Raw genomic sequence first — 27,740 nt, forward strand, 5'->3', positions numbered from 1 at the left:
ATGTATATTATATAATATATTATACTACTTATTTACCTATACTAAAATTGTATAAAAAAATTTATTATACATTTTAGATAAAGAAAATGTGTACCGTTAAACTAACCTTTAATTTATTGTAATAAATGTTATATGAAATTATGCAAACTGTCTCTGACAATAGTTGACTATATATCTATATACCTATATACCTGTGTGTGTGTCACCAAAAATAATTCACACCATACATTTGTATTCATTATTCGTACGCTGCAGCGGCAGTATGCAATTTAGCAAACATTCGTTGGGATTTAGATTAGGTAATGATTATTTCACACACGAGCTTGTCGTCTCAATTTAATCTCACGGGTATAATTAAGTTAACTACTACCATTTCTTCAAACGATAAATATGGAAATTACTGTAACTAAAGTGCTAATGTTTCTACAGAACAGCTTAATTTTAATATGTAAATCGGGTAAAAATATTTAAACTCTATTCAAGAGTACCGGAGAACTGTCACGGGGAGTCTGTCGATCAAACGCTTAAGCAAAAGCCAAAATAATGAACGACGCAGAAAATTTTGAATAAGCGCGTTCGTATGCATACTTAATTCGTAATTGGTGTATAATTTCTATTAATGCGGTAATTAAAGCTCAACCAAAAAATATATACTACGTCCATAATAAGTCCGCTTAAGTTATCATAAAAACTGATTTTTATGAATCGATATTATTTGTACACACGTATAACTCGTATAAGAAGTTCACAAAATATGATGACACTACTCGTTACAGTTTAATTTCTAACGATATATCGTCTATATACTTTCTCAGCATGTATAAATATAAATATATGATAATAATATCGAAAACTTACTATGCCATATCGCATCAGATCATCAATCACCGTTGTCACTTGTCATTCCTGTCTAAACACCAGGGTCAGATTTAAAAACGGTCTCTCAGTTTAAAATATAAATGTAGACAAGTATAACGAAAAGTTTATTTTTATTTTTTTTTTTTTTACTGAGACAGTGGGTTTTAGTACACCTTGACGAGACGAAAACCTCGCACTTTAATATATGTATAGCCCAGGGTGAGTCTGGAAAAGTTCGTCTTCGACGTTCGACATCCGCAAAAAAGGCAGCGATAGTGATGGTGGCGTATCCGGGTCAGTTGATACAACTTTAAACATACCAAAAAACATTTACGGTTTCGTTTCTCGGGCATTGAAAAATAAGTATCCCAGACCGATAATATATGACAGCGTAACGGTGATGGCAGAGTTTCGATTTTGTTCCGCTTGTCATAATTTATTGGAAAAGTTCGTTGACTTCGTTGGCAGTCTTATTTTAAACTTCTTCTTCTTTTAAGGGAAACGCCGGCTAGACTTAAACTACATGTGTGTATGTATGTGGTGTACATTTTAATATTTGTACAACAGCACAAAATAATTTAGATTTTTTTTTTTTTGCGATTACTAAACGAAGTCTAAATGAAGAAAAGATATAAACAATTTTATAAAATAACCATTTCAAACAGATACAGTCGACGCACGATGAAATAGGTAACATTTAAATAATAGTTGCTATGTAACCATTACCTAGTTATAACTTGATGATTTACGACACATTGATCTAAACTCGATCGCAGATATTTCTATTGCAGACAAAACATTAGCTTAATTTGTCATAAAAATGGCTTTTTCTGAAGAACCAAAAGGTAAGTACAACAATTTTAATACTGTTAACTTTTTTTACAGTTTATATTTGTATGTTCACAGCGCTTTTAAACAAAGATATTACACAGTCTTTGGCCACATATTTTTGTCTGTCACAAAAATATTTAAATATCAAATATTATGTTGTCTACACAGAAAAAATTTTATCTAAAGTAAAATTCGATTTTTACAAGTAATCATTTAAAACATGTAATAAATAAACATAACATTTTTGAATACATATTTTTTTAAGCTTATTAGTTATTAATACTTTACATGTTCGTATAATATTCTGAATCTAAATTATTTGTAAAAATCAAAATTTAACACAATATAAATACTTTGAATATGTAGACAACATGTTTGATGATGTGTATACCGTAAATATTTTTGACTATTAAAACTATGTAAACTTTCTATCAAAAGTACATGATTATAAACATACAAATATTTACTACTGGGATATATTAATCCACGGAGTTGAAAATATCGAAATTTTGACATAAAACAAACTATATATTTGTTTGTTGCGTAATTAAAATACACTACCTTATGTACACTGTAAAAATATGTTTGGTGAAATAATTAAAGTAGTCAATAAAAAAACATTCAATAATATACATCAGAAAACTTTGTAGTTGTTATTTTTGTTCATTACTCGTTTAAAAAATGAAAACGTTTTTTATGGTACTTTATAAACATTAAAAATGAAAAAATGGTAAATTCTCAGAGGAAATGGTTTTAATAATAAGCGTTTTGTTCTTTTATTTATTCAACTTTTTTAAAAAATTGTAGAAGTATGCCAAAATATATTTGTTCCTTACACATAACTGTACTAAATTGCACTCACTCAATTTTTATATAAAAAGTGCACGTTCAATTAATGTTCATCACAAATGGCCTTTATATTATTTTAAAGTACTTCCGTGACTGTTATTTAAGACATGCTATTTTATACGCTTGAAATTCTAAAATTCAATTATTTCAATTGTATAATAAAAACTTATACATAAATTTTTAACACGTATTATTAAAGTTTTACTTGATATAAGTGAAGTTGTTTGAATAATATAAACAGCCGAACAAAATATCAAAATATAAACATTGTTCTTATTAATAAGTCTAAATAAATTAAATATAATGAGATTTTAATCAATTAAAATATTTTAATTTTCAGATAATGAATTTTATAACGTACTATTATTATTGAAGGTATAATGTACTTTTATATCGTATATAAAAGACTATATAGTTTCTCTTTAAGTTAAAAGTAAAAAATGTCAGTCACATATAAATTTAAATATTATTTAATAACAAAGAAATATATTAAAATACTTTAAAGTATAAAATTAAATGGTCTGCGGGTTTTTAGGATACCCATAAAAAATATTTAGGGTAGAATGTTTCATTTATTGACAGCCTTAGATTAAAAATATTATAAATCAACGGCATTGTTTAAGGAGAACAATTTTGTTATTTTCTAAAAAATTAAAGATACAACTGTGCCAAATTACCGATAATCCATGAGCAATATTAAAATGTTTTGAACAATTCTACAGCTTCTATAATCATTTATCATTTTAAAATTTTTAATGAAGTTATTTGCATAATAGAATTATATTATTTATTATAAAATTGTATAATATAATATAATTTTCATAAGACTACGACCATACGAGGTTACTCATATCATATTTGTTACTAGGTATGTAATAATAATATGTTTTAATACATTTAAAAAATCTTAACTCGTAAATTATTTTTATGTGCACTTAAAATACCAAGCTCCGACGAGTACCCAACACCCATACGTACAATATTCTTTTCTTTCCTTTTTTTACATAAAAATATAAATCATTTCTGTTTAAATAAATTGATACTTGAATTTATGTTGCAAAATAATAATAATAAAAAAAATGAAAGAAGATACCTCCACATAGAAGAAATCTAAAATATTATTGTTAGTTATATTTTTCCCCTATCCGTCGTATAAAGTATATCGGATTCATGTAAGATAATATAATGTATTGGGCTTTTGGTCAAATTAAATTCCTCTGCCATTCCAGAGTGGTGTAAGCAATTGCGTTAAGTGCAAGTAAACGTCAATGCGGACCGTTTGAAAATAAAGATTAAAATAAATATTAATATTTTATACTAAAATACGTCTTAACCGATATCACTAAACAAAAATTATTAATGCGCAATAGTAACGTAACCATGAACAATATATACATATCATACCACCGAGAGACATCGGAAATTGTTGGATGAATATAATATAATCTATACATACCAAACTGGCTAAGGTCCAACTTATAATTCCTAAAATTGCCAATGAAATACTCGTAAAATCCGAGTAAACCGAGCTTAATAATCAATTAATTACAGTCGCTATTATATTCAATGCCAATGCGTCTTCTATAAATTATTTGAAACCGTAATCTGTTAGTTACCTGAACGGAATTATCAGCGAAGACTACGTTTAATACGCCTCATAGATAAGAACAATCGATTATACGCTTTCCAAAAACATTCAGTTTTAAAACATTGAAATTTCATAACTAAAGTTTATATACACGTTAATAATATCAAAGTTCTCTGAAAACTTTTGCACACCTCATGCACGTCTGTTGGAGGTATTCGTTTTATTAATTTAAATAATAATTATACATAAGAGAACCCGAAAACTTATTTTTTTAAAAGCTGTTCAAAAATAATTATTATGTTTTATAATTATATGATAAGAATTTCTAAGTCACCCTGAAAATAAAGCACTATACATAAGACTTTTAGACAAATTTTGAATAAACAAACTTGTAACAATTAAATTTTATAATAATCTTAATAAAGATAATACATTTTAAGAAAACTATAATCAATATTCATATGAATTTGCCTAACTCACATATCATCGTTATCAAAAACGTATACTACAGTCAATAATATATAGTGCTCACTGTCCATCTTACTCAGTTATTTGTTCAAATACTATTACATACTATTTACGATTTACATTGATATAGTTATCGTTAGTTCAAACACACATAATAGTTGTATTTTTTCTATCCTACGAAACTATGATAAGAGTTGAAATTGAAATAATAATATGTATTAGGTTTTTTTTAAATTATTGAAAAAATAATTGCGTAATTATAGCATTTCACATAATACGTATACTATATTATATATATTACTTAATTTTCATTCGAATAGTCACATCAGGAGCTCCAGTAAAATCATTTAGATTTTTGGAAAGCTTTGACGACAAGAGGCCACTTTCTGAAGTAATTCGTGATGAAACCCATCATAAGTTGAATGCAAAATTTTACAATTCGATGATCGGTTATGTTATTAATCGGTAAGACACGATCATGTTTTAATTTTAAAAGTAACATTAAAAGCAGAAATAATTTATAAAACACTTTACCGTGTTTAAATTTAAAGCATTTAGTATAATTATATTAATAACGTTTAACAAAATTTCGCCGTCGCGTTATATTGGCTATAATAATTTATATTTTTGAAACCCAATTATTTTACAAAGTAAAGAACACTTGTCACCATTGAAAACAACAGGAATACAGGAAAAACTTGAAACAATTAGTGAAACAAAAAACATGAATCGAGTGACGTACAAATCGGGTAACTTATTCGAAGGACAATTGTCCGACTGGATCCCACGCAACACAGGACGTTTATGTCTTGACAGCGGTGCCATTTACGAGGTAACACATTCTCTGCCGAATATCAACATAAATTAACATATTTGTATCTTAACAACCTAATATTAACTATACTTGACATATATCTAGGACTTCTTCTTTTTCTAATAGCCTAAAGGCTAGTTGATAGCAATTCTCTACTCTACGCATTTACCACCTTTCCTTTTCAACCGACAATTTTAGGTCAACTCTTATTACTTAAATAATAAAGTCAAAAAGTGATCTTCTGCTGCTATTTTCTCTCTCTATGGCACAACATTGGTTATTATGGCAGAGTATATGTCCAATGAATTCAACTCTATTTGTTTTCAAGATTTTCGGAAAGCTTATACGTATAATATCTCTAACTCTTAAGATGACTTTTTAGTATCGATTTATGTGTTCTATCTAGATTATTCTTAGCGACCTTGGTCTATAACACCATCATGTCTTGAAATTCAAAATCATTTTTCTTCTGGTTCACGTTTTATACGATAAGTACGTCGGACATCTTTCATCAAATCTACGTACCTATTTCGTTGACAACCACTACACCGTATTAATTTAATTTTGGCGCGGTACCGAATAACCGCGCGGGTCATATAATATAGTCCTTGACTTTATACTACATTATCACCCCATCAATGACCTGTGACCGTTTACACTAAAAGAAAAATGTTCTCGCACGTCCACAGGGACAGTTAAACGACGGTATTCCCGAGGGCAGGGGCATTATAAAATGGCTGGACGGCAGTTGGTACCGAGGCGAATTCCTGAAGGGCCTGAGACACGGCCGAGGACTGCACGTGTCCTGCGAAGACGGCCGCCGGTGGTACAGCGGCGAATGGGCGAACGGTAAGAGGAACGGACGCGGAGAGACGTCCTGCTGCGTCGGTCAGCCGGACGGTGCGTTGAATTACTCCGGCGACTGGGTGGACGGGCGGCCACACGGCAGCGGCACTGCGAGTTGGCCGGACGGGACTCAATACACCGGCGGCTGGGTGGATGGCCGACAGCACGGCCGTGGTAAGACAGTGTGGCCGAACGACCACGTGAGTTTAATTTGGCATTATAATAAGTATCGAATTTTATGTTGAATTGAGCAAAAGTTACAGAAAACATGCTCATAGGTATACCATCGCAAAATCCATTTACAATACATACTTCCCATAGGAGTAGCGCAATACTTCCCATCAGTCATTCCGTGCACAGAATGTTTAGAGTTCGGTCAATCAAGCGACATGTTACCTCCGTCTAATCAAACTTTCATAGAATATATTCTGTTGTTTTTCTTTTTTTATTTTTTTACATATTATTTGTTTTGTTTTCTTCTAGTCGTCCACATATTTTTATAACTTACTTATAAATAAAATATAAATTATAATTAGTGCTTGATACGGCCATACGGGATTCAAAATAAGAATAACAACATTATTTAAAACAAATAGGTACAAACTGTAAGTTCTAACTCTAAGATTCAAACAGAAATAAAACAAATCAAAAACTGAATAGTGCTATAAATTATAAATATGTTTTAAACAATATCTCGTATCAAAAGTAGAAAGGAAAAAATTGAAAAAGTTTCTTTTCTAATGTTAACATTTGGTCGATCAGTACAAAAATACAATAGATGCGTTACATGCAGAAACATAGAAGATGTAAGTGGCTCCTAACGAGAAAGTTGGAACATTAAAAGGGATTAAGGAAAATATTTCGAGACAATCAATCTTCGAATTTAGTAAATTAATTAGTATAATATAGTCAGCATAAATCATTAAATTGTTTTCTAAGTTACAAAATGTTAATATTAAACTCTACAGACTGTAGCTAACAATCTAGAGGTCAGTTTAACTTTGTTATACACGCTAACATGCTCAAAACTCGATTTTAAAATCGGTTATGAAGTTATTTCAATATGTATTCCGAATTATCAACTCATATTCTAGTTGACCAGACCAAGATAAAATACATAAACATGTAAGCATAATTGGTTGCGAAAATTCCAGAAATTAAGGTTTTACATCCCAACATCCCAAATATACAAGTATTATATTATAGGTACATAAATCACTGACAATTTCACAAATTTGAAACTTACATTGGAATGTATTTTTTTTCTAATGTATTCATTACCTTCAACGGCAGTTTTTGAAAACCATTAAAGATTTACAGCTCCATTTCGGTAAAAATATTTACTTTTCCGTTGTAAACAATAACATTATAAATAATTATAGTAGTATATTATTATAATTTATAATACGCGAGCAGATATATTGCGCTATGTTTACCGTGTAACCCATGTAAGCTTTTTCAAAAAAAGTCACTCAAAAGTATACTATGATTCTATCATTAAGAATGCCTGAAAAAAAGTCTTGTAAAATATATACAAAATATACGAAAGTAATTAATTTACACATCAATATTACACGACGTTGTACCTATGCAAGTGTTGGTCCGAGTCACAATCTCAAATACAAAAATACAATAATAATGTGCGTGTGTGTGTGTGTGTGTGTGTGTGTGTGAGTGTGTGTGTGTATCTGTACAAATATAATATATATTGTCCTCGGTGGACTCGCGAGAAAATGGGTGTGCAATACGTGAGAAGATTCAGAAAATAATTTAAAAGAAATTCGTCGGCGTAATCGCATTGAACTCACGATAAAACGCCGCCGGTGAACTACTCATTGTCGATCGCGCAGTGTTTGGTTTGGAATTAAATTCCTGGAGGAATATTCGGACGGAGAAGCGAAACGCGTAATGCCATTACGCAATAATAAATATATTATTATTATTATTTTTTTTTTTTTTATTATTATTATTATTATTATGACAATAACTCCGTGGAACAGAAATCCAATAAAAGAAAGAAAAAAATCTTAAATATGGTTCTTCTCACTATTATACAGTATCTATATATTATCATTATAACGTGCGACAATGTTGGAAGTAAGCAACAATAGAAACACTGTCTGGTAATGGTGTAGTAATATCGTCATAATTTCTAGTCTAACAAACAATTACGAAAGTAAAGTGCGTTTGGTTTTGTAACTTAAAATCATAATTCTGTAGATACACGCGGTTAAAACTTTTTTTATAAAGTTATAAAGTTAGTTATGTATATTATAATATATTATACTTATTCAATATGTTATGGAACCTAGAACATGTTATTCTAGACCAGAGGTGAGCAATTAAATTCTATGGTAGTCCAAATAATTTGAAAAAAAATTTGCGTTCTTTCATATTTTATAAAATGATTAATGGTGATATATATATTACATTTATATGATAAGAATATATTTCCATTTAATTAAGTATTTATATTATCTATATGTATGATGAGTATTATAATTATGACAGGTATATGAAGGTGATTGGGTGGACGGGCACATGGATGGTACAGGCACATACGAATGGAATAGCAATCCTCGAGACTGCGATCGGCTTGTGCTTCTGTGCTTGTGTGACAAGTACACTGGTCAATGGTCAATGTCAAAAAAACACGGTATGGATAAGCAATACAAATCAAAAATGATAATGTCTAGGTAGTTATTAATTTAAAAGATGGAGTGCATTTGAAATGATGTAGGTACGCTTCGTAGAAGTGTCAAACTTTGGAATGGTATCTTAAGTTTACGAAACCTATGTCCTATATACGGAAAGTTATTTCAATTCGAATAATGGACTTTAAATCGCAGATACGAAGACGTTTCATTTTGACAGTGTACCGCGTGACATAACCAAGATAGCAAATATTCCATATTTCCATGAAGTTCTTTGCGATATCATCAAATTATAATAATGCATATTACGATTAACCAATACAAATATAATTTATAAATATGTGTGTGATTCGCACTTTAGTCATTGTTAGCACACTATTTATAATTTATAATCGCCCAATGTTTGAAAGGTTTTCGGAATTTAAAATTATTGCTGCATAATTTATTCTAAGACAAATAACGTTTGACAGTAAAAGTTCACTTTATGCGCGTGTTCAAAACAAAAACAATTTTCAATTTATATATGACATAACGCATAAGGATTTTATTCATATAAAATGTGAATACACGTGATATTAATCTCACCTCAGGTCTGGGCGTATTCTATTCAGTGGACACCGGAACAACAATAACGGGACGCTGGGTGAACGACTCTTTGGATGGTCCGTGTGAAATCGTCTTATCTACCGGTCGGCCGCCAAAGGCTTCTGGTCTCGAGTTTTGTAACGATGTCCTTTACGAAACGCTAACGGCAACACCTCCTACCACCGCTAATACGAATCAAAAAATTACCGCGTCGACCCCCGCGGGTCGTAAACGTCGACTTTCGTATAAGCCCGTCTCCGCCATTCCTATTACGAATTGTCCACTTTTGGTGACCTCCAGAAGCCACGTCCAAGGGTCCTATTTTGATACCCGTAGTTTCCGCGAAACCGCGTCAAACCGTCTGGTTCGAGCTGACATCCAGTTGGCAGACCAAGGAACGAAGTGTGGTTACGACTTGACCGATCATGTCCTGAAAATAGCAGACATGTGTAAGGACGAACTGAACGTGGTTAATACCCCTGTTTTGGAACCAGATCTCCGAGACGCAGAACGCACACTCAGTGTGTACGATGAACGTCTGGCAGAACTCTACAAGGCTTACGGCGCATTTTTGGCCGACGGCCCTATAACTTACCGACCATTGATGACTCGGCTCGGACTATGGCAGATAATTATCGACAACCGTCTACACGTGCACATTTCACTGGCTGACTTTGACGACCTTTTGTGTGAGTAAATAATGTATAACACTATATTGTTATATTACCATTTTATACGCTTTAAATGCTTCAATCGTTATCAATATACTATTAAATATAACAACAATGCTTATATTATAATACATACCACCGATCGGTATCGGTCTTCTTACTATTTTATACGTAAATTACTATCTACAGTTATCGAAAATGTTACTAATAATTTAACTGACGTATCAGAAGTCGAAAACAGACTATTTTAACCTATGCCATTATTGTTCTGACACAATTGTACTCGACATCTACAATATATAGCTTAATTTTTACTTAAAATTAAGCCACAGAATATAACAATATTCAACTCAAATAAACATAGAGATAGGTATTTACATGATGTAACAAAAAAGTACTTCAAAACCCCATAATATTATATACCTACACCCAAAACTATCGTGACAACATTTATACACACTATAATTATTTCTCTCGTTTTTATCGCGCTTTGCATACGATTAATTTTTTATGTACATTAAAATCCGGTGTACAATAAAAATAGAATTCAAATCAGATGTTCTTTTACACCATCGATTATTAAGCATCTAAAACAAAACAAAAGACTCCGCCACTTATATAAACATGGCACACCGTTAAAAAAAGATCTCCTCATTTTTTTAAGTGACAACGTGATATTTCACAACAATACATATAATTCGTGTAGATCTAAATGCGTCCATTAAAAAAAAGACCACAAATTATACATATAATAACGCAGACAAAACACAAACAATGGTTTACGCGATTTAACACACCATGATTAATATCGAAATGTTTTATAACGTGGGTAAAAGATATTTCAGCCTATTATCAAACACTCAACACATACTACAAACATTATTATTATTTATTTTATTATTTTAATCACAGTAATAGTGAAATTTGTAACAGGATTATGCTGTAGCGATGAACACGTACTTAAGGTGTGATAAAATTTTTATTTATTTTATAATTGATAATTTTAAATCCTAATATATGTTCGATATAGCAATACAACTATTAATTATTTCTAACCTTAACCCCTTTTTCAAATTAGTAACTGCGTTTATAGTTCATGGCTATTATTACGCATAATCTTCCGTAAAGGCATAATATCGCCACCTTATATACATAACATAAATGTACAACAGTTAGTGGCAACCCGCTGTTGTCAGTCTCTATCCCGTAGCTGCCTAAACATAGTCACAGCAGGAAAAAAGCACAAATATATTATATTATACATAGGTACACCCTTTTTTTTTTGTTATACGATTTCTCGAGTTTCCATACACACAATGGTCATTTGGAGTGATATTTTTATTATTGTGTATTCTTGTGACCGAAACTGACGAAGCATATCGTCACAGTTTCAGCATAACGGGCTTAAAATAATTTAATTATTAACTATACATACAGAGCAATAATTTACGTTTTATATGCAAAACTCATTATACACATTCGAATTGTATTTATTTGTAAATACAATACAATTATACAAATCATTTACTGATCATCGTGTTATTATCTTCATTAGTGTTTACTGTTTACTTCTTGTACATTACTCATCCATCACCTACCTGGAAGTCATCTCATATATTTGGTTGCGTAAGTCGGTTATATAAGCCATCATATATTACTATTATTTATTGACTACTTAGATAGATATTATTATTATTATTACTTATTAAAATATTTTTATCATACTACTAACCTTAGGATTATAAAAGACATTATGCCTATGCACCGGTATTATTCAAATATTTATTGATTCCTAAATATTATTATTGTTACTAACAAAAGCATCGGCCTTGATTTTACTTAAATAATGTATATTTGATATTTCTTTTTTTTATCATAGGGTTTGCTACTCACCACACCAATATATTTATACTCTCGTGGTCAAAAACCTCATTAGATTTAATTGAGATTTGGTATGCGTCCTTTGATAAAGGAGGATGGCTTATATATATTTTTGCACCATATTATCCTAAAAAATAGTTCTGTGCCATTGGGAGCATGCAGCTTTCATGTACATATTACATTCCACACTTACGAACATGCGCATACATAACTTCGCAACTTGTTCTGTAATGAGATGTAAGCTAGAAAACAAATAATAAATTATAAATTATAGCTACGCAATCTCGTTTATTTTTCATGTGTTGCAGTTTCCTTTATTATTAAACCGTATATTACAGTCTGCAGCCATGAGATAAGTCTAATTAAAAACTGGACAGTGATTCCTATGCATTTAGCACACGGTTTACAAAATGTAAATTAGTATTTTAAATTTTAACGAGAAATTTATCACACACTCGTATTCGAAAATGGACAATATTAATCGTTGAATTCACTATGTAATATTTGAAAATAATTTTAAAAATAAAACATCATCTCACATATCTGTATGTGACACATTTAAACAGTATAATAAAGAGGTAACAAAGTTTGGCACAATTAATGTATCATTTGTGCATATCTAATATATAGGATGTATCTATATAATTTAAATGCTCATATAGTAAGAGTGTAAGACTATATATTATTATATAGGTTTATAATATAGCTGTCTTTAACGACGAAAACGACGACGATGATCTTCTTTACGACTACTCGTTATACAATATAATTATTGCGCGATTGCGCTTAAGTCGTGAAGTTGATACTTAACGTATATATTATTATATTATACAGTAGATATATATAACAATAACGGTACCTATAGACCCGTCCCCTGAGATCAATCGGATTCCGCGAGTTTTGAGCGCGCACAAACATTATACACGCTTTAAGCTATTTATGTTTATACTTATTTATACTTACATAATGATAAAATATTGTTTTATGCGGCATTTCAAATGCCGAACAGATAAAAACAAGAATTACGCGTTCGTCTCAGCACACGATCCCTTCGAACCCATTTACTTTTGGCAATTCGTTCATGCTGTCTGTACATTAGCGACGGTAGCTTACGACCGTACACGGCGGCAGACGGCACACAAAACCAACCGTACAGCTGGTGGTAATGGATTGTTGGCTTCGGCTTTGCACGACCTCTTTGTAGAACATGTGAAAATCGACATCGTTCCGACGTCCTACGGTGAGAGCAAAATATAGGATTATATAGTATATATTATACATACAAGATAATTCAAAATGTATGTAACATTTAATCGAATAAATATAAAATATTCATAATAGAGAAATTATTTTAATACGAAAGGTTTTTTATTTAGAAATAACAAAATGATTATTAATTTGTAAGTATTTTTACAATATTTTAGGCGGTGTTTTGAGGGTCAACTTAATACATTCAAATAGGATCCTATACTTTTTTGCAATCATAATATTATGTAGAATTTTTTGGAGTATTTCGATACATAAAAATTGAAATTCGAACAAATAGTTTATAAGTAGAGCATAAGTTATAACTTAAGTCTAAGTATTTAAAGTTTAGATAAACAAAGAAGTATATAGACCAGCATTTTGAGGATTATCCCCGTACCATTTCACTACACTAGTCAAAATTTTTAATACTTAAATAAATTATGACTCTTAAACTACTTATCCAAGTTTCAATTATTATGTATCGAAATACTCCGAAAAAAATTGCTCACCTTATGATTGCAAAAAGAGTTTAGATTCCCTTTTGAATTTCTTAAGTTTACCATAAACCCTAGTAAAAATATTGTAAAAACAATACAAAAATTATTAATATTTAAGAAAATTTTAAATAAAAACTCTTTTCCGTATTAAAATAATTTCTCTATTATAAATAGTTAGTATTTATATTATGATGATATGACTGTAACATACATTTTGAATTACCCTATATTTACAAAAACATTGTTGTATTAACTAAACCAAGGGATTTTTAAGTGTGTTCGGTGGAACCCCAGGGTTCCACAAAACTTGAAACTTGAATGCTTTTTTCAAAATGTTCAAGAAAATTACTTTAAAAAATCTACTAAAAATATTAATAGGGGCTATTGGGGATAAAATGATCTACGTATTAAAACAGAGTAGGGGTTCTAATATTATCGAACTGTAATAACTTATTGTAGAAAACTAAATAAAAATAGCTAAAATTTAAAGTAACGTAAGAAGACTATCTAAAGATTATTTCATCTAAATTTAGATTTAAAAAATAATAATAATAAACTTGGTTATAAATTAAATTGATAATATGGGGTACTAAATCAAAGAAATAAAATTAATTATTTTGAATAATAAGAATTGTTTAAGTTTACGAGAAGCGTTCAAAATAATATAAAGAGATTAATAAAGCAAAGTTTCTACCTCTGTCAATTTAAACCACTTTAAGTACTGCGCATCTACTATCCAGTCTAAAATTAGTTGTAGACTTATACAGCCATCTCGTAATTCGACTGTGATAAATATTGTCAAATCAAAAAACCATACTGCAACATATATATTATAACACAATATCGCTAGATTTTTTAACGATATGATACTTATAAAAGCACTAAACTAGAATCAGACGATGAGTTGTTTACTGAAAAAACTTTTACAACACAGGATTGATCGAAAAATTATATTTTATACTCTGTATTTTTTTAACTTGTCTGTTGTAATATGGTAATATAATTTCCTGTAATGAAATTTTCCGGTCCTCGCACTGACCATTTCTATTATCATAGTTATTATTATTACTATTGATAAACGCCCATCCCTTTACGATGCAACAATACAATGTATTTTTATCTTACACTGACGACGGTCGCTGCAGTGGATTTGCTGGGTGACGACCCGTCAGCGGCAGGACGTTGGGCCAACAGCCGAAAAACGATGACGACCATGTACGACGTGTTCCGGACAATAACGACGACGGACGCCGAGAGTCCACCGCCGCCAATCACGGTGCACCGGCTGATCCAATTATGCGGCGGAAACGATGGCGTCCTGCCCGCCGTGTTAGACGTCCTTCTCGGGCTGGCCGGCGATGTGGCCACAGCGGCGGCCGTGTTCGAATTTTCCACCAGCACCGTGGCCAAGCTTTTGTCGGAGGCCTGTCCGACAGCAAAGGACAACCGAGACGATTTCCCGCACGCGCCACTGATGGCTTTGGACGAGCGGCTGACGTTCGCCGATTGGTACCGTTTCGTGTTGATGTGCGTCCGCGAATGTCGGGTACCGACGCCAGAGAAGAGTGATGCAGTAGTTAGTTCTATCACCGTCTAGGCGGTATCCTCGAAAACCGCCAACGGAAATAATTTGCAGAATTTTAAAAACCTGCCAATAATGTTTATCATATAATAATACCTTATCTATTATTATCAAACGTTTATTTTTTTACCCAAATATCTCTCTCAAGAAAAAAGATTCATATTTGACTTTCCAAATTTTATAGGACTCGATTCCGCCGCTGTGGTCCCTCTTCTCACAAAGATCCGGTGAATGTCTATATACTATCTCGCCTGTCGCTCATCCACTACGTCACCACTGAATTAGACTCATACACCTTACGGAGTATACTGCAATACTGCATCCGGATAAGTGTTTAGTTGATCTAACGTACTGCGGGGTACTTCTAACCCGTGATACTGCCTTGGGTTTGATGAGCTCATAGTTTTATGTCAGTAGATCAACTTGGAGCATTGCCACCCCTACACAACTATTATAGCACCCCTACTTCTTAGTGATAAGCCTGATTCACATATACGGCAACCCTCTTTGCACGATAGTATTATATAATAAATAATTAACATTTTGAATGAATAAATTAACTTAGTAGGTAGGTAATTAATAATTATACACCACTGTAACTAGAAAAAAAAATTACAGTTATAATTTTACGAGTATCTATAATAGGCAAACCTAATAATGATTATTTTTCAGTTATTTACGAATATAAAATTGTAAAATCTATAAGAAATTTAGCGAACTATATGGTTAAAAGTCTATTGTAGTTAAATATATTATTATTATTTAACGTATTTTAAAATTATAAAATGTTGCTCTAAGTTTCACAAACTTATTTCCTTATTTTAACAAAATGTGTAAAGCGATTAAATCCAAATAATTATATGATTAAAATATGAAAATACTTATTATACCTATGACAAAGATGATAAAGTTATAAAGGTTATAATTTTAAAATATCAATATACCATGAATTATAAGTATATTAAATATAAGTAATAGACAATAGTTAATATATTTTGTTTAATGTAAGATATTTAACCTCTCAGCGTACTTATTGTTATAAGCCTATTTATGTAGGTATTATAAAGTATGGCGTCCATTATATTATAATAACACAATGAATAAATGAGCAGTAGTAGATTATATATATACATATATATTGGTGTGTGGGGGTAAATGAGAATATTTAAAATCACGATATATTTTATACCTATATTGGCTACATTATTATGTTACCGTCACATCGCAAACGAAGAATATTAAATTTTGTTATAATATTAATAACTATAAGCTACAGTGTATAAACCATCATGCGCCTTATAAAAAAAAAGAAAAACCGGCGAGATGCTTTTACATTTATGGTAAAAATTTTTAAGAACAAAATAATAATTTTATTCGACGGCAACTATACAGAAGTGACAATGTATAATAATTATAATAACGCTATCGTGATGATATTTTTAGCTATTATTATTACTAATCTTATTATTATGATATTAGGGTGGGTAACAATTCCGCTGCGAGCACGTTGAAAAAAGTGTACCTAATATTACTTTTTCTTGCGCTCAATAGGATCTGACGCGTTAACGGAACGACGTTCAGCGAGAACTTTTTTACAAAGTCGACTCAGATATTAACTACAGTGAACAAAACCAGCGGTAGACATTATAACATTGCAAAATATATACATCCAAGGCCGCGATTGTTCCGGACCAAAACAATACACGAGAACAAAAAGTTATATAATAGCAGTGGCGTCATTTGGGTTTTTTTAATAGGGGCGCCAAAATTTAAACAGGCCAATTTTTTTTTATTGTCGTGCCACTTTTTCTTTATCAGAGTAAATACACGTATTTTATAAGTAGGTTATAAAATAAAACGGTAATAAAGATCATAATTATTAATTAGGTATATTTAACATTTTAATGAACTGAAAAAAATTAAAAAGCTAGAATTAGCTTGTCGTATACATACATGGGGAATCGTAAGTTCTTACATGGCTACACGAGAGTAACAGGTAGACAATTACATACATACCTACATAGGTACTTCCATAAACAATAAATATAATATATGCATTACCTTCATATAATATATTATACCATTAGTATCTAAACATATTATGATATTATCATGCTATTATATTTTAATTTTCATACATTGGAAATTACGCGCATAATTATTAACAAAGTTTTTAACAAATTAATATGTGTGGAAGAGGTAGTCGACTATAATTATAGCAGCTAATAACTATAATATAATGTGAATTTTTCATCGTAAGTCACTGGAACAATTCTTATTTTCGAATCACTACAAAATGCGACCGGATTAGGTTCTCGATTTGTCTTAAACGAGTTAAACGTAAGACATAGGTACGCATACCTTTTATTCTAATTATAATAATAAAAATTAATTTTATTATACTTACATAATATGTAATAAATAGTATATATCCATACTTGGATATTCTAATATTCATAAATTGGTAATTGAGTAGGTAATTAACTTAATCGATTAATTTACATTCTATATTTTGTAATTTATATAGACTTTAGTCTTGAACTCTTGCTAAAGGCTATAGCTAACAAATATTGATTTTGGATTTCATACTCATCTTCGGCTAATTTACTAAATATTCTGTAAGTTTGTTTACTTTCATAATTAATTTCCAAAAATGTTTAGCTTTCAGTTTATAACATTTAATTGTTACTAATAACTTTTAGAAACCTCTTACAGGTGCATCTATAAAAGGAAAAATGGGTGTAGACTGTAGAGTACTAGTTTAAAACTCTGGTAGGTTTTAAGTCTTACCTTCGAATCAAGACACTCAAATTTCCAGTCCACGGATAGATTGTCGTCCGAAATTTGTCTCACACATTTCTGTAATAATATACAATTTTCTTAATCCTATTCATTTTTCGCCAGCGACTTCCCCTTTTTTTATTACCATGTCATATACATTTACTCAAAATATGTCATAATAACTAAAAATAATGGTAATATATTTCAATTGTAAAAAATTATAACCATGTACAGTCCAATTAGTCTGGATTGGGCTACAAGACGTATACACTAACTAAATGGATTTGCGCTTTTTTTTTTTTAAACATGTGTTATTGTGCCAAAAGTAAACAAATAAATACCAGTCTTTAGAAGTCTTCAATGCCGTCCAGCAAGATGAGATTCCCGTACCCAAAATTTTCATTTTAAATCATGCACTGTTAATTGGAACATTATCCATATAAAACGTAGTGTACTAGTGTCACAAACATTTTTATAACTAATTATGTGATCATTAAATATTCATATTAATCATATTTCACATTGCATTAAAGACTGACGAGTACTTTTTTGTTAGAATGTTCTGTTCAAAATTTCAAATACATGAAATGTAAAATATTTTCTTCGTGCATGTATGGAGTTGTTCCATCATGTTTCTGAAGAAAATTTTAAACCTACCATAGAAATGTGTGTATTTTTTAATAGTAATTATAAATAATATAAATTGAGGGTTCAAAAAAATAAATAATAATACTATAAATTACAAAATTAATCACATTTATAAATTGATTATATTTTATAAGACCAATCAATTAATAAATATCAATATCAATTATTAAAAATAAAATCATAATACAACAAAAAGTTACTTATCTAACATTTTAAGCACTAATTCTTCATCCTCCATTAAACTCAAACCTGTGTCTATGGGTTCATCTAAGTCTTCATCAATTTTCATTCGTTTTTTACTATTACTTTTATTAGTCAATAATTTTCGCTTAGGTGGTCTGTGTTTATATGAAAAAAAAAAACAAAATTAAGTTTTACAAATTTACTTAAACTAACATATTTAAAATCTTACCGATGAATATTTGATGAATCATCGACTTCAGATTCAGAAGCAGAATTAGAATCGAAATTATCTTCAGAATCACCACTTTCTTGTTTGCCATAAACTTTGTCTGGATCAGGCAGCCAAGACAGATCAACAGAAGCTTCATCACTAGAACTTGCGTCTTCCATTTCAGCTCTCTTGGCTTCTTCTTTGGCTTTCCTCTTTTCCTCTCTATGTTTTGCTTTAACTTTCTCTCGAAACAGTTGTTTGTCATACACATCCTCTTCACGTAACATTTGTTTAGCTTGTTCTATATCAATACCACCCTTATCACTACTATTCTCATATTCTCGAGCCATTTGTGAGACTTTTGTTTTAGCCTTGTCCAGTACAGCCTAAAAAAAATTTATGAATAAATTATTATATTCAGCATGAATTAATAATACCATACTTCTCCGGTTTCATCAAAAACAGTTTTCTGATTTGGTTTGATTTGTTTTTTAATCATTTTTTTTGCAACTGCTGCTTTAGTTAAGGGTTTTTTTTTCTTTTTATTCAAAATATCAGTTGATAATTCTACTTCATCTTCAAAATCTTCAGTTTCTGGGATAGTATGATCTTTTCGTTTTACAGTGAATAAATCATCATTTTCATCTTCACTGTTTTCATCTTATAAAACAAAAATTATATGAATATTTAATACCTAATTATGTTTAGTTTGAAATTTAAAAAAATTAACAATTACCATTATGAAAATTATAAGAATCTTTAACAGATGATTTATATTGATGATTTAAATTTATATCAGGCTCATCATCTGAAATTTCAGAATCAGATGATTTGTTTAATTTTTCATTGAGATTTTCAACTACAGTTTGAGCAATTGTATCTTTTTCTTTTTTCTTGGCTTCTTTAGCTTTCTTCCATTTTTGTAAAAATCTTACACGTGGTGGAATCGCTAAGCCTAATGAACTTTTACAGGCATTAAGATTAATTATAACAATCAAATATTTATTTGATAAAAATAGTTACTCACCTAGCAAAAGAATCTGTATCTAAAGCTGAAACGTCAAATACACTTTTATCTTTCATTAAAAATACAGATTTTATATAAGAAACAAAAGCACGCTGAGCTGATTCTTTTAAAATATGATCTTTTGCTAAAGTAGCTTCCAATGTCCGTTGTATTGAAGTCAATTTATTAGGATTAACTCTATAAATAAATATTTATTTTAATTAAAATAAATTTTTTTATAATTTATATATAGCTACTTTATTACTTTATTTCTGAAATTGGAATTTTTTTATTTTTCAACTGTTCTAAAATAGCTAATTCAGAAGGTAAAAGTACAAGCAATGATTCTCCAGATTTCTGAAATCTAGCCGTCCTACCAGCACGATGAATATACTCATTTGCATTTTCTGGACAGTCCAACTGAACAACCCAATTAACAGCAGGAAAATCTATATGAAATATAAAATAAAACTCATTATAATATATACTTATACTGTATAAAAAAATATTATATCTGACTTATGTTATTAAATTTCTAATAAAATTAATCATAGCATGGACTTTATTTAATCTCATAAATTTATTTAATATATACTTTAAAAGTATCTGTTATTTAAGTAACACTCATAAAATAATAAATAAATTAGGTAAATATAGTTTCAAATAAATAAATCACAAATGTATTTTATTAAATATTACAAAATTGAAAATAAATTGAAAATTTTCTTTTAATATTTTAAGAATTAAAAAATAATATGATATCAACAATCAAAATAATATATTATGTATTATTAAAGTATTAATTTGTTACAAAAATCTATAATTTTTAATATTTTATCAAACAAGCTAATCTATAGACAGTATTTATTAAAAATAATAAATATTTTTTTATAATTGATTTAAAAAGTACTATGTTTATTATAATTTGTTTTTGTTCTTTATCAACATTTAAGTTTAAAACAAAAAAGTAATTTAATTACCAAGTCCTCGAGCAGCAATGTCAGTTGCGAAGAGAACTGAACGTTGTTTTCTACTAAACGACTCGTATACAGCCATACGCTTTGTTTGATGCATTGTACCATATAGTGCTAATAAACTAGTTCCAGGTCGTAATTTACATAATATTTCATAAAAATATTTAACCTAAAACAATAAGTTTTTTCTTTATTACTAATCTGTAATAATGGCTGAATTGTAAAATTCTTACCTGTTTACAGCTTGACATAAACACAAGCACTTTATGATGTAAATGATTTTTTATGAAAGACCATAACAAACTCATTTTATCATGCAATTCACATACCATATAACTTTGAACTAAACCTGATGGAGTACTGTGCTCTGATTCTTCGTGAACAGAAATAGAGTGAGGATTACTTAAACTGAGTCTTATCAAATCTTTCACAGATCTAAAATACAATATTAGTCAGTTATTTAGAGGTTAACAACAAATATATTATACTTATTAGAAATTGTATTTATGTTAAGATGCCTACTTAGTTTGAGTAGCTGAGAATAGAAGTGTTTGCCTTTCAGGAGGCAAATTCTCTATAATACTGTTCATAGTTTGCTGAAAACCCATATCAAGACATCGATCAGCTTCATCCAACACTAGTACTAACATATTAGAGCAGTCAAACAGTGGATTTTCATCCATATGTTGCAATAAACGGCCTGGTGTACAAATCATTATGTTACATTGATCTAAACGTTTGCGCTCAAATTTCAAATCTTTGCCACCTAAAATACATTCAAAATTGTTATTTAATTATATACTAACAATTAATTACCTAATTAAAATTGTTCAAAATATTAAATACATAGCCAAAGGTATATATTATGATTTAAAAGAGAAAAAAAAGAATAAAAGACCATTTATATTATTTTAATGCAGTTAAAAAAAAAATTATTAGATAGTGTTTGATAAATTAATTTTTCTTTTTTGTATCTTTTTTAAAACAATTTATCATTAACCTAATGTTTTTGGTATTCAACTGGTAATATTTTTTGTTTATTACTAAATTAATAGTTAAATTTATATATATAATATATAATAAATAAATACATAATCCAAATAATAAGATGCCATCATGTTAACTGGTATTAAACAACATTTATTTATTCTTAATAGTTATAAATTTATATTGTTACCTTTAATACATTTTTACAAAAATATATAACTTAATAAAAAAAGCTGGAAATAATGTTATTTCCTCGGTTATTTTTAATTTCAAATGACCATTTTTTAACACAATTTTATTACTATTGAAATCAAATCTTCATTTGAGATCCATATTTTGTTATATTAACTCAGATTTGATTCTACGCAATCAATATACAAAAATGTTATACTTACCAATAATTAAACCAGCAGAAAAATCATGGTGGATCCCAATTTTACGCAATGTTTCAAATATTTGATATGCTAATTCTCTTGTAGGAGTTATGATCAGTGCAGCTAACCCTTCTGTGCGATTCCATTTGTTGCAATACAATATTTCCAATACCTGATAAATATATCAATTATTATATAACATTCTTAAATTATTCTAATAGTTTACTAACCGGTATTAGAAAAGCTAAAGTTTTACCACTGCCAGTCTTAGCTGCACCTAATATGTCCTCACCGCGTAAGCTATAGCCAATGCTTTCACGTTGTATTTCAGTAGGCACAAAATATTTGTTTTCTTTCAAACCCTTTAATGTTGGTGCCGACAAGGGAAAATCTTCAAATTTTTCAATAGTATTTGGATCAATCTAAAAGAAAGTAATAATTTACAATTTCATATTTTATTCTTCAATACTGAAATATTACACATAAATAGAGTAGAGAATCGGTAGAGAACTTGTAGTTTTAAAATGTCATAAAATAAATAAGTATATTATTTAGACTAAGTTGAGGAATGAGGATCAACAAGACTAAAACTATTATAAGAATCTTTCCAACATAAATATTAAATTTTTATTTATTATCCCAATATATGAGATTATGTTACAGTCAAATATAACTAATAAATACAACGATCAAATAAGGGACAGTAAACAAAACCCAAACATGTCAGTTTGGGCCTTAAATTAATTGATTTTAAAATGAAAAAAATGATTGTATAATTGAAAAGTATGTAGTATGTGTATCATATGTATATCATTAGGAACAAAAACTGGATAGTTCAAAAAACGTTCAACCATAATTGTCAAAAAATAAAAACATGTTACCTGTTCATACGATTCTTTGAGTTTGCCGATCACGACATCAATAGACTCCTTCTTTTTTTTTGGTTTAAAAACTTTTATTTTACGTTTCTTGTACACCATCACGAACAAATCGGTTTGTGTAGTTAGTTAATAATTAATCTTACCTATTAAGTATTGGCTATTGTTTAAACAGTTAACAACAAACAGTGGTTGATCATAAAAAATAGATTTAGCGAATGATAATTTGATGTTAATGTTTAATCGATACTAATAAAGCGCATGGGACACGTGCTGTCAGCTAGAAGAACTTACTATAATATTATCATATCGTAAAATAATAATAATAAAGTTATCAATTTATCACTTTCTTATCATACAAGATCGCGCACAATCATAGAGTCTGTGACCTGTGTAGTTCAAAATACAAAATATACTACATACGTTTAGTACCTCCACGGCTCCACAGCCCCTCCCGATAAATCGGTGATTCCCTCTACAATTCTGTAATATCACAGAATATAACATATATAGAGATTCTACTTTTCCGTACTTGTTATCAATATAATTTCGTCGTAAATAATAAACACATAATATTATATAATATAAATTATCAAAATAAATAGTAAAATATACCCATTAAAACATCAACAATATTCATTTAATTTCATTCTACATTTATACCTAATTTATAATTCTCTAAACACCAACGTTTAAAATCAAATAGAGTCAAAAGTCTTTTACAACCTCCCGAAGCGGAAATATATTTCCAATTCTCGTTCGTCAAATTAAATATTTATCATATCGTCGTCCCCTTCGCAGACGATATTTTCATCCATCGCCGAGGCCGCCGGTCGGTGGAGTGAAAACGTTCAGTAAATACAGTTCACGTCTTCAGCGACATGATGAGTTCGAGTGGTGCTATCGATAACGATGTGAACGCGACTTCCATGGAAACGGATGACGATATCGAACAATTTGTGGTAAGTGTTACAGTTTAAATCGTCGACAATCGTGCTTGATAGTTTTCATGTATTTATTTACCTATCTATTGTGACTCTATGCTTCTACGTTTTAGGCTCAAACTACCGATATTGAAATGTCGTCGACGGCAATCACGTCCCACGTTAATCTGCCTGTTTCGTCAGTCGCACCAATTATGAGCTCATCTTCCCCATCAGCAGCAGCTCTCAATAACAAACCGTCCACGACATCCGTAACTCTCAACAATCTACTGGTACCACAAGTTGCACCACTCATCAGTTCAACTATACCGACGATCGCTGCTCCACTCATCAATCCGCCCATGTCTCCAATCGTACACGCAAATCACACAACAGTGTCCACAGTCACGTCTCTTAATAGTACTCCAGTATCGACAATAGCTGTACTCAATAACCCTTCAGTAGTAACCACTACCCAACAAAATATTGTAATGCAACAACTCCAATTCCAACAGTTACAACAACTGCAACAGCAACAGCAACAACTCCAGCAACAGCAGCAACAACAACAACAGCAGCAGCAACAACAACAACAACAGCAGCAACAACAACAACAACAGCAGCAACAACTCCAACAGCAACTACCGCTACAACAGAAACAACAATTAACGACGCAACAGCAACAGCTCCAGCAGCAGCAAATCCAACTTCAACAGCAACAACTTCAACAAATGCAACAGAAACAATTACTAATACAACAACAACAAATAAAACATCACCAACAGCAACAAATAAAACAACTGCCGCAACCACAATTACTACAGCAGCTGCAACAAGTAAGAATTCTGTCTTATTTAACCAAATCCAATATTTCTAACACCATAAGTTATAGCCCTTCTTGCTTAGTTGCACATACTATTAAAAGGAGTTTTACCTTTAGTGATGATTGCACAATATAACTTTAAAAACATAATATATTATACAAACTAATTGTCTTATTCCTTGTCTAATTGTAGAGTTAAATTGTTCTATGTACCATTACTTTAGTAGGCTGCATAGTTACAATATTCTTATGAAAGAAGGGGTGATAGATTGTTATTAAAGTTAACCCTAGTAATCTCTCATAAATTTGGTATGCTGATGCTGTGGTTATTTAACATTTTAGACTTGTTCACAAATTCTTACAAATTAAAATTTTAATACATTTGTATCGTTTTTTCGAAACTTATGGAGGATTAAGACTAATAACTTCCCTGGCCCCACCACTGACATTAATTTACTTATTAATTTATTATAGCCGCCAGAAATTGTAGAATTAATTGTTAGTTTATTACCATAGTTTTATTATGTTTTGTCTTTACTCTTTAATGTTAAATTCTATGCATAAGTACCTTCTAAATATAAATAAAAGCATTTGAATGTAATGATTCCATGTCAGTGGGTGATAAATGCTGATAATTAATAAGACAGTCTAAAAATAAAATTTCAACTACTAAAAATTTAAAATTGTCTCATTATAAATTCTAAATTAATTAACCAGTAGGTGTACAGTTTGGGAAATAAGTTATTTATTATATTATTATTTATGTACAGCAACCACAACAGCAACAACAATCGGCACAGCAGCAACCCCAACAACAACAGCAATCCCAACAACTTCAGCAATCCCAACAACTTCAGCAACAGCTACAGCAACAACTAACGTCTCAGCAGCAGCAACAACAGCAACAACTTTTATCTCAGCAGCAGCCACAACAGCAACAACTTATATCTCAGCCGCAGCAACAACTTCCGTCACAACAGCAACAACAACAGACAGTACTGCAGTCACAACCACAAGCGACTCAACAACAGCAATTACCATCGCAGCAGCAGCAACAACAGACAGTGCAACAACCACAATCACAAATGACCCAGCAACAACAATCACCGTCACAACAGCAGCAGCAAACTTCACAGCAGCAACAACAAATGTCACAGCAGCAGCAACAAACGTCACAGCAGCAGCAACAAACTTCACAACAACAACAATCACCACAACAACCACAACTTACCATTAAAAGCTTGATAAATCCAGACAACGCGGCTGTAAGTATATCTCTAAATAATTGTATCAACTTATCATAATATATAAGTAGATAGTTGTTAGAATTGAGTATACTTTTAAAAATGATTTATTACCATACATGATAGACAATAGTATTTATAAATATAAATGTCTGATTATACATTAATTTAAATATTTATAATAGATTAAAAACTATCTATTATTATTTATTTTGTATATTTTTTGTAAAATAAAATGATAAATTCATAACTTTTAAATATATCAAAAACAATTTACTAACCCATTTGATTATATTTTGTGGATCCTAGGTTAATACCATAATGAACTTTTAACTCTTTTTTTTCTATTATTGCAGTTTATTGTGTAATGTGCCTGTTTATAAATAGCTTCTCGGTGATGATTGTTTGCTAATTTTTATGTCTTCTATTTCTAAAATTAAAATAATGCATAACTAGTTTTGTTTTTAACTATTTTTGTATTATAATATAAAACAATTTAATTAAACAGTTTGTTCATGTATTTTTTTTTACAGTTGTTAACTAAAGCACGTTTGCGTGAACTTGTCAAAGAAGTAGATCCAAATGAACAGCTAGAAGAGGACGTCGAAGATCTTATGTTGCAATTATCCGATGATTTTGTCAATGAATTAGTCAAAGCAGCATGCATATTTGCTAAACATAGAAAATCAAATATTGTTGAAGTTAAAGACGTTCAACTTTACTTAGGTTACTATTAAAATAAATTTTACATGATTTTATTATAATTTGAAGAGCAATCTATAATAATTGTTTATTTTTTACAGAACGGTACTTAAATATGTGGATACCTGGTTTTGGCACGGATGAATTGAAACCATATAAAAAGGCGCCAATTACAGAAGCCCATAAACAACGAACAGCGCTTATCAAGAAAGTTGCCAGTAAAAAATACTAATATAAATGTTAATTTGTTACATGTCACCAGCACTACTGTTCAGAATTTCTTCAACATTTATTTTTGGTTGTATAAAACACCACTTAAGGACTATTTAATATAAAATTGGATGAATGTAAGACTTACTCTAATAATAAAACAATATTTTTTTATCATCAAATAGTTGATTTAGTTTTCATTGATCATATCATTCTTAACTATTTTTTTTTTTTAGTAAACATCTTCTTTAACTTGGAATAAATATTTTAATATTACAAAATCTTTGAAATATGTACTTAAGTAAATACTTATTCTGGACAGATTATTTGATTACATTTAATACAATTATTAAATCATATAATATAATAATATGAAATATTCTTAATAATTGAAACTCTAACTATTATTGTTATTATTTAAGAA

At 29.9% G+C, this 27,740-nt stretch overlaps 3 protein-coding genes across 3 annotated transcripts; 2 read left to right on the forward strand and 1 right to left on the reverse strand.

The window, feature by feature from the left end:
* The first annotated feature begins 308 nt into the window (after positions 1-308).
* Positions 309-15,665, forward strand: LOC114131419 (radial spoke head 10 homolog B-like). Its single transcript, XM_027996628.2, has 8 exons — positions 309-1,703; positions 4,915-5,059; positions 5,246-5,426; positions 6,098-6,454; positions 8,766-8,910; positions 9,499-10,182; positions 13,055-13,285; positions 14,936-15,665. Exons 1-8 carry the CDS (start codon positions 1,679-1,681, stop codon positions 15,385-15,387), a joined length of 2,220 nt encoding a protein of 739 aa, XP_027852429.2. The 5' UTR covers positions 309-1,678; the 3' UTR covers positions 15,388-15,665.
* Positions 15,666-18,900: 3,235 nt separating this feature from the next.
* On the reverse strand, positions 18,901-23,717 carry LOC114131338 (probable ATP-dependent RNA helicase DDX10). Its single transcript, XM_027996531.2, has 12 exons — positions 23,418-23,717; positions 22,767-22,958; positions 22,558-22,708; positions 21,698-21,941; positions 21,409-21,610; positions 21,182-21,344; positions 20,467-20,650; positions 20,223-20,399; positions 19,932-20,158; positions 19,638-19,855; positions 19,214-19,581; positions 18,901-19,139 (listed from the first exon to the last, which is right to left on the reverse strand). The coding sequence occupies exons 1-12, from the start codon at positions 23,514-23,516 to the stop codon at positions 18,998-19,000; spliced, it is 2,367 nt and encodes a 788-aa protein (XP_027852332.2). The 5' UTR covers positions 23,517-23,717; the 3' UTR covers positions 18,901-18,997.
* Positions 23,718-23,896: 179 nt separating this feature from the next.
* LOC114131410 (putative uncharacterized protein DDB_G0271606) lies at positions 23,897-27,498 on the forward strand. Its single transcript, XM_050203561.1, has 5 exons — positions 23,897-24,376; positions 24,472-25,173; positions 25,931-26,425; positions 26,938-27,130; positions 27,208-27,498. Exons 1-5 carry the CDS (start codon positions 24,296-24,298, stop codon positions 27,336-27,338), a joined length of 1,602 nt encoding a protein of 533 aa, XP_050059518.1. The 5' UTR covers positions 23,897-24,295; the 3' UTR covers positions 27,339-27,498.
* Positions 27,499-27,740: the final 242 nt, after the last annotated feature.

This window comes from Aphis gossypii, chromosome 3 (assembly GCF_020184175.1).
Source record: "Aphis gossypii isolate Hap1 chromosome 3, ASM2018417v2, whole genome shotgun sequence".
Taxonomy (NCBI): Eukaryota; Metazoa; Arthropoda; class Insecta; order Hemiptera; family Aphididae; genus Aphis; species Aphis gossypii.

Excerpts from the sequence above, each read along its gene's own strand:
- LOC114131338 (XM_027996531.2), bottom strand. The coding sequence starts at position 23,516 with ATGGTGTACAAGAAACGTAAAATAAAAGTTTTTAAACCAAAAAAAAAG. Across the intron at positions 19,856-19,931 it reads TTCTTATAATTTTCATAATG|ATGAAAACAGTGAAGATGAA; the intron begins GTAATTGTTAAT and ends TTGTTTTATAAG. Across the intron at positions 19,582-19,637 it reads TTTTTGATGAAACCGGAGAA|GCTGTACTGGACAAGGCTAA; the intron begins GTATGGTATTAT and ends AATTTTTTTTAG.
- LOC114131410 (XM_050203561.1), top strand. The coding sequence starts at position 24,296 with ATGATGAGTTCGAGTGGTGCTATCGATAACGATGTGAACGCGACTTCC. Across the intron at positions 24,377-24,471 it reads ACGATATCGAACAATTTGTG|GCTCAAACTACCGATATTGA; the intron begins GTAAGTGTTACA and ends TCTACGTTTTAG. Across the intron at positions 26,426-26,937 it reads TAAATCCAGACAACGCGGCT|TTGTTAACTAAAGCACGTTT; the intron begins GTAAGTATATCT and ends TTTTTTTTACAG.
- LOC114131419 (XM_027996628.2), top strand. The coding sequence starts at position 1,679 with ATGGCTTTTTCTGAAGAACCAAAAG. Across the intron at positions 1,704-4,914 it reads TTTTTCTGAAGAACCAAAAG|TCACATCAGGAGCTCCAGTA; the intron begins GTAAGTACAACA and ends TCATTCGAATAG. Across the intron at positions 8,911-9,498 it reads GTCAATGTCAAAAAAACACG|GTCTGGGCGTATTCTATTCA; the intron begins GTATGGATAAGC and ends ATCTCACCTCAG.